The 12642-nt window shown below is 34.5% G+C and overlaps 1 protein-coding gene across 1 annotated transcript; it reads left to right on the top strand.

Moving 5' to 3' along the window:
* The first annotated feature begins 128 nt into the window (after window positions 1-128).
* Window positions 129-6763, top strand: LOC133200798 (solute carrier family 35 member E1 homolog). Its single transcript, XM_061336598.1, has 6 exons — window positions 129-555; window positions 1814-1884; window positions 2260-2397; window positions 2627-2752; window positions 3518-3760; window positions 6308-6763. The coding sequence occupies exons 1-6, from the start codon at window positions 234-236 to the stop codon at window positions 6617-6619; spliced, it is 1212 nt and encodes a 403-aa protein (XP_061192582.1). The 5' UTR covers window positions 129-233; the 3' UTR covers window positions 6620-6763.
* Window positions 6764-12642: the final 5879 nt, after the last annotated feature.

The raw sequence follows: 12642 nt of genomic DNA, 5'->3' as shown, positions 1-12642 counted from the left end.
GTCTGTGGAAAATTGTTTAAGAATAAAAATCGAATGCTTATCTTTGTTATTTTATTGCTGTATGTTTATTCTTTTTTGTATATTTTTGGATACAGGATTTTATTTTCAAGTAATTTATTTACTGCGGACATATTTTATCGTCAGCAACGTGTACGGAGTCACAGCCGTCAAAAATGCCGGGATAATCCATATGCTTGTTTCGGGTCGTGTTCCAACCCTAGAATCGCCACAGAATGGAGGAACACAATTATGTAGAGACGTTAAAATTTATCATGGTCTGTTTAATGTGGTATATCTGCAGTGCTGGTGGAAACATCATCGGAAAACTTGTGCTGAATGAGTTCCCGTACCCTGTGACGGTAACGATGACGCAACTCATCTCCATCTCTGTTTACATGGAACCGATTTTCTGGTTTCTACAGACTCCAAACACTGGGAACATTCCTCGGAGTTACTACTATAAACTCATCTTGCCTTTGGCGTTTGGCAAATTCTTCTCCTCCGTTTCCTCACATATCAGCATATGGAAATCCTCTGTCTCCTATGCCCACACAGGTGATCTAAAGTTTTATGTGGTGGATCAGAAAATACAAAGGGTTATACTAAGTGATTGCTTTACAAAGCTTTTTTTTCATCTATGGATTGCATAGTTTTTATTTTGGGTTTCTTTCATTATTCTTTATTTTGTCTTTAAATTTAAAGTTTTAATTTTTAATGTAGGCCTATAAACTGAAAATCTCCACTGAATTTCATATTTTTCAAAATATACTTTTTTTGCTCAGTTACGCCATATACGGCTTTAAGAAATAAGATATCATTTTTGAACAGGATATAGATATGTGGGTTATTTGCATGATCAAATCCCAGATTGGTGGATTGGATTATGTACCATCCCGTAACTATATTATCCTGACAGATGTTTAAATACGATACCTTATTACAGTTACATTTGTGACTGACTTGTAGCACATACCTTTGTGCTCCTATAATCTTTTGCTTGCTTTTCAATACTCTATAAATTTTTCAGCCATAATGATGTTGCAGAGAAATTCTATTGATCATTTACGACTTAATTCATAATGAATCTGTGGGCATGGGTTAAACAGCATCTTATTCTATAAATTGTTAAGTACACATAGCTCTTATGTAGATCTGTATAAATGTAGACCTTCTATTTTAATTAATCTCAATTTCTGTCATGAAATTAATTAAAATCAATAAGTGATGATTAGTTTAACAGTGATTGCAGTTATAGCTGCATCAGTAATTCTGCCAATCCATCTTTTAAAGGTAAAAGCTATCCATCTAGAGACTTTGTCATGGAGTTAAATGGTTTGAAAGTTTCTTCAACAGAAATATGGAATCATTTTTACCATCAATTGGGATATAGATACAGATTGAGGTGATCAAATTCCATAAAGCCCAAAGGCTTAATTGTAGAGTTGATCACGAACTAATCTGAATCTATGCCTAGATAAATGTTATAAAGGATAATTACCCATACTTTCATTTGTGACTGATTTATGATCAGATATTTGCATACCCAATAGATATAGTTTGAAACACATGAAATATTTTTCAAAACTCAAAAATTACAGCAAATTGAATCTGTTTAACATATCAAGAAATTCTACCGACCATTTATTAAATGTTCAATAAATAGATAGATGGTCATGTGACAAACTGTATCTACACAGTGAAAGATATTTATCGCTCAAATAGGTGTATGTAAGGTAAAATGTTTGCTGATGTAAATATTTAGAAATTGTTTTTTTATGATAGTTGTATATGTAATATTTACCTGTATTTTCAGTAAAAGCTACCTTGCCATTGTTCACAGTTGTACTGTCAAGAGTTCTATTAGGAGAAACTCAAACTCTCCCAGTAAGTAAAGCTATACCCATTGTCCTTTTACCGGTACTTCTTTTTTATTTAGGAAATGTAAAAAGACAAATGACTTTTAAAGGAATATAACCCACTTCTTGCTGAAATACAAACTGATAATTAAAATATTATTGTTGAATGCATTAAAGACTAACTGTACCACTTGTTAATCCTAACATACATTATTTAACTGGTATATTAATGATGTTCTGTACTCTAGATCTTTTTGTTTTTATGTTGATAATTTTCAGGTGTACCTGTCAATAGTGCCTATCATTGTTGCCGTTGTGTTGATGTGTTGATAATTTTCAGGTATATCTGTCCATAGTGCCCATTGTTGTTGGTTCATTGTGTTGATGTGTTGATAATTTTCAGGTATACCTGTCCATAGTGCCTATCATTGTTGGTGTCATTGTGGCTACACTTACAGAAGTCTCTTTTGAGGCCCTAGCATTGCTCAGTGCTCTAGTTGCCACCCTAGGTTTCTCATTACAGTCCATATTTTCCAAAAAGGTGAGTGTAATTCTGTATAGGAACATGTACCAGGTAAAAGCGATCTATAATATTGGTTGAAAAGTGACAAGTTGAAATTTTTTCCGTGAATTAGAATTTTTCATGACTGATACATGTAATGAACTTTAATCATAAATGGACCATTTTCTATCAAAAGAATATCATAAAAACGAATGCAAAAATTGATCATACACATCAATATATGTAGAAAATGATTTCTGGTTTTCAGTGCCTCAAGGACACAGGTATAAACCACCTGCGCCTTCTCGTTCTTCTGAGTCGTATCGCCACGATTTTCTTCCTCCCATTCTGGCTCCTGTTTGACTGCAGGAACATCGCCAACAGTGATGTGTTTGTAAGAATTCAGATAAGTCATCTAACGTTAAACATTTAATAAAAAAGGTTTTGGCTAGACTCTGCTTGATCAATTCATTTGAAGAATGAATTAGCTAATGAACTGGTCATTACTCAACAATGTTATTCAGTTCATTTTCCATTCATTCATTGACAACACCGTCATACATTGGCATATAGTCATGAATACAACCAACAATAAACATGCATCAAATTAGGCCAAACAAAAAAATATGTGTGGTTCCGGTTACACCTCCAAAAAAATTAGGGTAGGTAGGTAGGGATTTTTTAAAAAAAAATTTTATTTTTATTTTTTTTTTTTAACAAAATGATTTTCTTAATTTTTTAAATGATACCTATTACTGCTTTGCAAATGACATTTAGATGTGGTGTGATAATATACACTGTACTAGTCAATATTGGTAGGGGACACTGTCACACCTACGTGCTAGCTTGCTTTGGATTTAACACTATTAAACACTTGCACTATGTTGTGCAAGAAGGCCATCATTGCTAAAACTTAAACCAGAGCCATTGATGGAAATCGGGGAAAATTCCGGAAAAAATATGAAAATTGCCAAAAAAAAGTTTAGGGTCGGGGGTATAAAATAGGGACGGTCGGGTAACCGGAACCACACATATTTTTTTATTTGGCCTTACCCAATTAACCAAAAAATCATGCACTTACTGCAGTTATTGCTAGAAGCACCATTATACAATAGCTTTTATTTTAATTCCTTGACTATTATTGTGTATATTTCTTTAGGAGAATACAGATGTGACGAAGTCTTTGCTCTTGCTGATTTTAGACGGCTTGTTTTACATGCTTCACAATGTATTTGCGTTTACTGTGATTGCCATGGTGGCCCCCCTTAGCTACTCAGTGGCGAATGCCATGAAGAGGGTCGTAATCATCAGTGCCTCCTTATTCCTCCTGCGGAATCCCGTCACCACTGCCAATGTGGTGGGGATGCTTGTAGCCTGTTTTGGAGTTTTGTGTTACAATAAGGTAATCCTTGAACTCGTAATGAGTGTGCCAAAATTTTGGGTTTTGTTCTTTTTTAAAGGTAATATAAAGTTAGATTTTGAAGTAATGATTAATTAAGTATTGAATTGTAAATTTTTGATCTTCATTATGTCATAACACAGATGGCTGTTCTGACAAATTGAATAGCATGCAGTTGTACAGTGTTCAATGTTTGTGACGTTACATTAAAAATCATTACTTTTACTTTTGGCATCCTTGTCTGTGTTATGGTATTATAAATGCCAAAGCATTCAACACATTTTATATGAAAAATACATAGCAAATGTTAGATATCAACTGTGAAGTTTTGCATTTTTATCTTCAAAGATGGTAAAAATTATGAACATTTTTCCAAAATACAGCATAGAAATGTGATATTTGTCTTTTCTAACTGCCTACATGTGTCCTTTTTAGCTCACCTGAGCTGAAAGCTCAAGTGAGCTTTTCTGATCACATTTTGTCCGGCGTCCGTCTGTCTGTCCGTCTGTCTGTCTGTAAACTTTTCACATTTTCAACTTCTTTTCAAGAACCACTGGGCCAAATTCAACCAAACTTGCCACAAAGCATCCTTGGGTAAAGGGGATTCAAGTTTGTTCAAATGAAGGGCCACGCCCTATTTCAAGGGGAGATAATTAGGAATTAGTGAAAAAATAAAGGCATCATTTAAAAATCTTCTTCTCAAGAACCACTGGGCCAGGAAAGATGAAACTTATGTGGAAACATCCTCAGGTAGTGTAGATTCAAGTTTGTTCAAATCATGACCCCCGGGGGTAGGGTGGGGCCACAATGGGGAATCCAAGTTTTACATAGAAATATATAGGAAAATATCTTTAAAAATCTTCTTCTTAAGAACAGTAAAGCCAAGATTGGTCATATTTATATGGAAGCATCCTCAGGTAGTGTAGATTCAAGTTTGTTCAAATCATGCCCCCCGGGGGTAGGGTGGGGCCACAATGGGGGATCCAAGTTTTACATAGAAATATATAGGAAAATATCTTTAAAAATCTTCTTCTTAAGAACAGTAAAGCCATGATTGGTCATATTTTTATGGAAGCATCCTCAGGTAGTGTAGATTCAAGTTTGTTCAAATCATGTCCCCTGGGGATAGGGTGGGGCCACAATGGGAGTCCAAGTTTTACATAGAAATATATAGGAAAATATCTTTGAAAATCTTCTTCTTAAGAACAGCATAGGCATGATTGGTCATATTTATATGGAAGCATCCTCAGGTAGTGTAGATTCAAGTTTGTTCAAATCATGACCCCCGGGGGTAGGGTGGGGCCACAATTGGGGATCCAAGTTTAACATAGAAATATATAGGAAAATATCTTTAAAAATCTTCTTCTTAAGAACAGCAAAGGCATGATTGGTCATATTTTTATGGAAGCATCCTCAGGTGGTGAAGATTCAAGTTTGTTCAAATCATGCCCCCCGGGGGTAGGGTGGGGCCACAATGGGGGATCCAAGTTTTACATAGATATATATAGGAAAATATCTTTGAAAATCTTCTTCTTAAGAACAGCAAAGGCATGATTGGTCATATTTATATGGAAGCATCCTCAGGTAGTGTAGATTCAAGTTTGTTCAAATCATGACTCCCAGGGGTAGGGTGGGGCCACAATGGGGGATCCAAGTTTTACATAGAAATATATAGGAAAATATCTCTAAAATCTTCTTCTTAAAAACAGTAAAGCCATGATTGGTCATATTTATATGGAAGCATCCTCAGGTAGTGAAGATTCAAATTTGTTCTAATAATAACCCCCGGGGGTAGGGTGGGGCCACAATTGGGGATCAAAGTTTTACATAGAAATATATAGGAAAATATCGTTAAAAATCTTCTTCTTAAGAACAGTAAAGCCATGATTGGTCATATTTATATGGAAGCATCCTCAGGTAGTGAAGATTCAAGTTTGTTCAAATCATTACCCTGGGGATAGGTTGGGGCCACAATGGGTGATCAAAGTTTACAGAGGAATATATAGGAAAAAGTCTTTTTCTCAAGAACAGAAAAGCCATGATTAGTCAAATTGATATGGAGGCATCTTTGGGTAGTGTAGAATGAAATTTGTTCAAATGAGGGCCCCCGGGGGTAGGGTGGGGCCACAATGGGGGATCAAATTTTTACAAATGAATATATGGGAAAAAAATCTGCTGCTCAAGAACAACAAAGCCATTTGTTATATTGATATGAAAGCATCATCAGGTAGTTTAAAATTCAACACCCCCCTCCCTGTAAACTTTTCAATACTGTACTGATTTTTGCTTTTTTTCCTAGCCAATGTGCTCAGGTGATTGATGTGGCCCATGGGCCTCTTGTCTTTAAATATGAATGTTATTGAGCTCTTTCTTCATATTGACTGTGAATTGAACATGAATGTTCAAGATTAATGTTGATGGAGATCAACTCCTGGCCTACATCACAGTAATATATATAAGAGTTTATTTTAAAATTGGATTTAAAACTTCTTAAAGAACTTTTCTTTATGTTTTTTTTTCTCTTCATGATTTCCAAACTTTGTGTTTTAGGCCAAATTTGACCAGAACATGGCACGTCGCCGGGCTGAAACGCTGCCCTTAGTGCATAGTGAAACAAATCTACAAGCCCATCTCAACCCCAAAGGGCTTCCCCACTCCAAGACAGAGGTTAATCTATTAAACAGAAATGGCATGATTCACCCTGAAGATCACATCTTATTACAGAACAACGTAAGTGTGGATCATGTGACCCTCTTCCCTCCCAGCAATCCCTGGCCTGTCAATCAAACACATTCCAGACACACCCCCAGTGAACAATCACAACTTGTGTCTCGGGGCTCACATAGGATATTTGAAATTTAACTGTTTTTCATACTGTTCTTCGCTAAAGATGTTTTATTATCATTATGAAATATTGAGCTTTAATGATTAGATATAGAGAGATTTTTTGACATATTTTGTACACTGTGTTCTTTGACATTTGTTCATCCCTTTCATATCTCTTTGTAATGTTTTCTTATATTGATTACTGGTTAAGATTAAGAATTTATCATTTTAGTCATTTTATATACAATAAGTTAAAATATGCTTTAACGTTTTCCAATGAATTATATAAAATACATGTAAATTGAATGTTGGTGAAGTATGGGTCCAATTTACAAAGTGTAAATTTTAATTAATGATCATGCATTGAATAATTGAAGCTGTGTAACTTGGTAATTTATGTCCATCTGACTGTTAGAAAACTACACACAGACATGTAACAATGTGTAGGCACATAGTAGTCATGAGGATTGGCATAGTCTGTGATATGCTGTAATTTACAGGAAGTGCATACTATAGTTTACAGTGGGTATACATGCTCTTGTTTACAACGTCTTACAGTGATGTTTATTTTATTTTTATGCAGCCTATAAGGCAGTGGTAAGCATTTCAGCCTTTTAGATAATTTTTCCTTCAATGTTTGATTTGGTGTGTGTATGTTTCAGGTCAATGTTTGACATTGTGGTAATTTTTTTTCACTTTAAAACTTTTACATTTAGCATGTTACTTCTTGAAATATTTTTTTATTCAATAGAATTGATACCGTTATCATATCTCATTATAGAAAATTTAATTGTATAGTCAAATGGAATGTGTTCTTGAATCAATGCATACATTTTGTATAGTTTTAAAGTAATCATTACGTACAATGTATGTATTTTATAGTCAAAGTATGTATTCTTTAATCACTATATACATGAACATAATGATTTCACTCATCCAGTCAGTCTGTATTGCATGCATGACACATGAGACAGCAATGGACTAAAATATCAAACAATTTTAATATTTTTGTATAGGTAAAGATCATTTATTATAAAATAATAAAGGAGACCATGGCATTTTAGAAAATTTTCATTTTTGCCTTGTGCTTCATTAAATTTTATTCCTAGAATTTTTTTTTTTTTTTTTTGGAAATTCAAATTTTTTTAAAATGCTAATTAATGTGTAAAATCATTTTCTCATGCATTTTGTCAGGATTTTTCTGAAATTTTAGCTTTTGTTACATGATTCTGCTCTTGATTGTAAATATTCAATTTTAAAAAAAGGTTCAAGTTTTTGAAAAACAACACTCTCTATCCTTTGCTTTAAATGCAAAGGAGATGGGCAAACAAGACGTGCAAAATGCCTTTAGCTTCAAATGTATAAAGGTTATATTCAATTTGTGAATTAAGTATTTAGAAAAAAATTCTTATTGAAGGGTATGAAATCATTACAAACAAAACTTTTCTGCATAAAATTCTTTCAGCAAAAATCATTCTATGGTTTAAAAAGAAAATGTGGTATTCTTGGGGTTCAAACCAAAGCAATAAAAATCCTGAATATCAGTTTTTCCTTAGAAACTAACACGAAAACCACTATGCTACACAGCTCATGACAAATATGGGAATTTAAATCACATTTGTAAATGACCCTTGACTAAATGGACTTCAAATATTTCTCAGAAAGATGGGCGTGTTGTGTCATAAAAGTGTATTTTTTTTTAGAATAGTGCTCCATGTTTTTGTTAACTGAAATGTATACAGTGGTAGTTTTACTCATACATTGAGTATAATCTTTCAAAAAATGGAGCAAAGACCCACTCATATGGAAAAATTGTGAGATAGCATGACAAAACAATAATTTTTGCCCTCTTTGGTGTGCGTATGCTATATCATAGACAAATAATTTCAATCTTTGTGAGATTGTAGCAGTTTGTGGAGATTTTACATAGAGTATACATTAATGTTGAATGAAATATGAAAGAAAATTTTGTCATAATTGAGATTTGATCTTTCACTTTCTTGTTTGTTACACAATAGGCATTTTGCTCACCTTGTTCACCCACCTTCTTTAATTACCTGGTATGCATGACTTAAATTAATTGGCTTCAATTAATTATTATTCCATGTTAAATTATTTGAGGTCTTCTGTACTTGGAACAATTTCCTAGATGAAAATACTGTAAACATTTTTTTTTCCATGAAGTCATAATTCCAAAGAATCACAATTTGTGTTCACTCAGTGGGTAGAAAATTACATAGATTTTCTTGGGTTCCCACTGTTTGTCTTAAATACCTTTTAAATATGTTGTGACAAATTTCTGTGGAAAATTTGTGACCACATACATAGCGTAAATTAATGGTACATAGAAAAAAGTACGCTTACAGTACATAAATTTGCATGTTAATTCTTGAAATGGAAGTAAATAGGTCAAATTGAGTGTTTTAGTGGCCCAAGTAGAGCTGGCAACAGCACTGTTTCATTGTGAGAAATTGTAGCAAGTTAATGGGTATAAATCTTGATGATTCTATGACTTTTGATACATGTAGATCATCATTATCTATGGCAGCTGTGAATTTTTAATGTAACAAGTAAATTCTAAATTAAAGCTGAAAATGAAGGTTGTATATATTATGGGATACGGCCGTTAGCCATTGCATTGTCTATGATTGTTATCAAAATTGGAATACCTCTGACCTGTAATCTAGATATTTGTTGTATGTTACATAAACAGATATAATGAGAGGTCATTTAACAACATATGTATCCTCTGTAAATGGACGTTAAATGTCTAGAACACAGTATTGCTGAATGTATAATATACGAATATTCCTATAAAATGATAGAATTATAATCAGAGAAATGTACTTAACATCTAGGTACAATTTATTATATTATACTTTCATGTAAATTAGTTGAATCTGATTCGTCAAGAAACATTTGTTAAAAAACATTATTACCCGCTGAATAAGGAAGCCTCGCCCTCCAGCATAGGAAAAGTCAACGCCCTCCAGCATAGGAAAAGTCAACATTGCTTGACGATGGGTGATATTCCAAAAAATATTGATTGCGCAGAATTTATGCATGCAAGGTTCACTGTAATATGTATTTGTAGAAAACATTCAGTATAATATAATAAGTATTGCTGCACCTCGGTTGACAATGGTTTTCTTGGGGTGAAAATTTTCAATGTTACACTAAACTAAGTGCAATATTTAAATAATGTGATGGGAATTTTCAATTCTATTTACTAAACATTTTTGTGACACCTTTTTTTTGCAAGATAGGTATTTGGTATTTATAAGCAAGACATGAATTCTGACTTTTGTTTCCCGATTCATAACCACTTTCAGAATACACCTTCACATTTACAGATACAATCTTTACTACTAAAAATGTAAGAATGAAATTTTTGCAAATAGACAGTCTCACATATTTACTTGAAAATAAAGTTCTCGCTAATAAAGAGTGATGAACAGTATTCCAAACTTAAAGTGATTACATTGCACACTCTTATTAATCATCATCACTTGTTAGCATTTAGATAAATGCTTATTTACATACACTTCAAAGTCAATCTATTGTACATTATTTTACAAAGGAGGGAAAAACACACACACACACACACACACATACATGAAAATGTAGAAGAGATGAAATTTTTCCTGTGTTTGATTATTGTGCAGTGTTAAGGCATAAAGGTGCTATTCTTGTAATGATGACAAATACCAAATAACGTGTATTTTATAGCTTTGAGATTAAATGTGTAGTTTATAATTATGAACCCTTTTTAGCTCACCTCGACGAAGTCGAGATGAGCTTATGCTATACCGTCGGCATCGGCGTCCCAGGTTAAAGTTTTAGGAGCAAGTCCCATTCCCAAGTAACTATAAGCCCTACCTGGACCAAACTTGCATGGATGATGCATCTAGGGATGGACACTACCACACTTGCTTCGAATGCTGGATCTGACCTAGATTTTCCAGATGAGTGACCAGGTTAAAGTTTTAGGAGCAGGTCCATTCCCAAGTAACTACAAGCCCTACCTTGACCAAACTTGCATGGATGATGCATCTAGGGATGGACACTACCACACTTGCTTCGGATGCTGGATCTGACCTAGATTTACCGGATGAGTGACCAGGTTAAAGTTTTAGGAGCAGGTCCATTCCCAAGTAACTATCAGCCCTACCTGGACCAAACTTGCATGGATGATGCATCTAGGGATGGACACTACCACACTTGCTTCGGATGCTGGATCTGACCTAGATTTTCCAGATGAGTGACCAGGTTAAAGTTTTAGGAGCAGGTCCATTCCCAAGTAACTATAAGCCCTACCTGGACCAAACTTGCATGGATGATGCATCTAGGGATGGACACTACCACACTTGCTTCGGATGCTGGATCTAATGTAGATTTTCCGGATGAGTGACCAGGTTAAAGTTTTAGGAGCAGATCCATTCCCAAGTAACTATAAGCCCTACCTGGACCAAACTTGCATGGATGAATCTAGGGATGGACACTACCACACTTGTTTCGGATGCTGGATCTGACCTAGATTTTCCGGATGAGTGACCAGGTTAAAGTTTTAGGAGCAGGTCCATTCCCAAGTAACTATCAGCCCTACCTTGACCAAACTTGCATGGATGATGCATCTAGGGATGGACATGGCCACACTTAGTTCGGATGCTGGATCTGATGTAGATTTTCCAGATGTGTACCAGGTTAAAGTTTTAGGAGCAGGTCCATTCCCAAGTAACTGTAAGCCCTACCTGGACCAAACTTGCATGGATGATGCATCCAGGGATGGACACTACCACACTTCCTTCGGAAGCTGGATCTGACCTAGATTTTCCACATGTGAGACCAGGTTTAGATTTAGGAGTAGTCTCGTTCCCAAGTTACTATAAGCCCTACCTGGACCAAACTTGCATGGATGATGCATCTAGGGATGTACACTAACCAACCTGCTTCGAATGCTGGATCTGACCTAGATTTTCCACATGAGTGAATTTTAGCCATATTTTAACCAAATTAGCATGGATGATGTATCTAGGGATGGATACTTCCAGACTTGCCTTGGATTCTGAATCTGACGTACATTTTCCAGATGAGTGACCAGGGTAATTTTTTGGAGTAGCTATATAATATTATGGCCTGTTATGATTAAACTTGCATAGATGGTGCATCTAAGGATGAAAACTTCCAGACTTGCTTTGGATGTTGGAACTGACCAAAATTTTCTTGATTACTAAACAGGTCAAAAGTTTTTTGAGCAGATCTATAATTAAATCAAACTTGCATGGATATTGATCTTGGGATGTACCCTAACTAGAAAAAAATATGATGTGAAATTTGCCTTACATGTAGATAACATTCGTCGAGGTGAGCTTCGTAATCTTTGATTACCTATGTTTTTTAACTGTATGTAATGTATACATTCCAAATACATTTGGAGCAAAAGGAAAATTATATACGTGTATCCCATATGATGAGTGTTACATTAATTTATCAGTTACTGTGATTAAGTTACAAGTGTACCTTAAATAGATATACAATGTATTTGTTTAAAAATAATATTGATTGTCATAGTGGCAAGAGATTTTCACCAAGCCAAACATTGTAACAATTATGTTCAGTATACTTGTAATTTTTTTTTGGTTTGGGTTTTCATAAAGCCATATTATACAAATGGCAAATGAGTATTTTATGCAGATCATTTTTTTGTCATTTGATCAGGTGTGAGTTAAAGTGAGAATGAGTATTACAGACCAATTTGTTTGTCTGTCAGTGTGTGCTATAGTGAGAACTTGTATTACAGACCAGTTTGTTTGTCTGTCAGTGTGTGCTATAGTGAGAACTAGTATTACAGACCAGTTTGTATATCTTCAAGTGAAAAAGGTGATGTGAGAATAATTTTTATGTGATGACCTTGCCTGTACCCTGTAGAGGTCACCAGTCAGCCATTATATTTTTACTACTAGTCTTTGTTATTCTGGTTCTACGGGACTCTTTTCTTGGGCGGCGTTTTGATATTTATTATGGTTGAAGATATTTACACTTAGCTCTTGTTATCTATA

Source organism: Saccostrea echinata, unplaced genomic scaffold (genome assembly GCF_033153115.1).
Source record: "Saccostrea echinata isolate AGI-Se365-2 ecotype Australia unplaced genomic scaffold, CSIRO_AGI_Sech_v1 ptg000041l, whole genome shotgun sequence".
Lineage (NCBI taxonomy): Eukaryota > Metazoa > Mollusca > Bivalvia > Ostreida > Ostreidae > Saccostrea > Saccostrea echinata.
The sequence above is the reverse complement of the archived record's forward strand: the minus strand, read 5'-3'. Positions and strand labels throughout refer to the sequence as shown.

Excerpts from the sequence above, each read along its gene's own strand:
- LOC133200798 (XM_061336598.1), top strand. The coding sequence starts at position 234 with ATGGAGGAACACAATTATGTAGAGACGTTAAAATTTATCATGGTCTGT. Across the intron at positions 556-1,813 it reads TGTCTCCTATGCCCACACAG|TAAAAGCTACCTTGCCATTG; the intron begins GTGATCTAAAGT and ends CTGTATTTTCAG. Across the intron at positions 2,398-2,626 it reads AGTCCATATTTTCCAAAAAG|TGCCTCAAGGACACAGGTAT; the intron begins GTGAGTGTAATT and ends TCTGGTTTTCAG.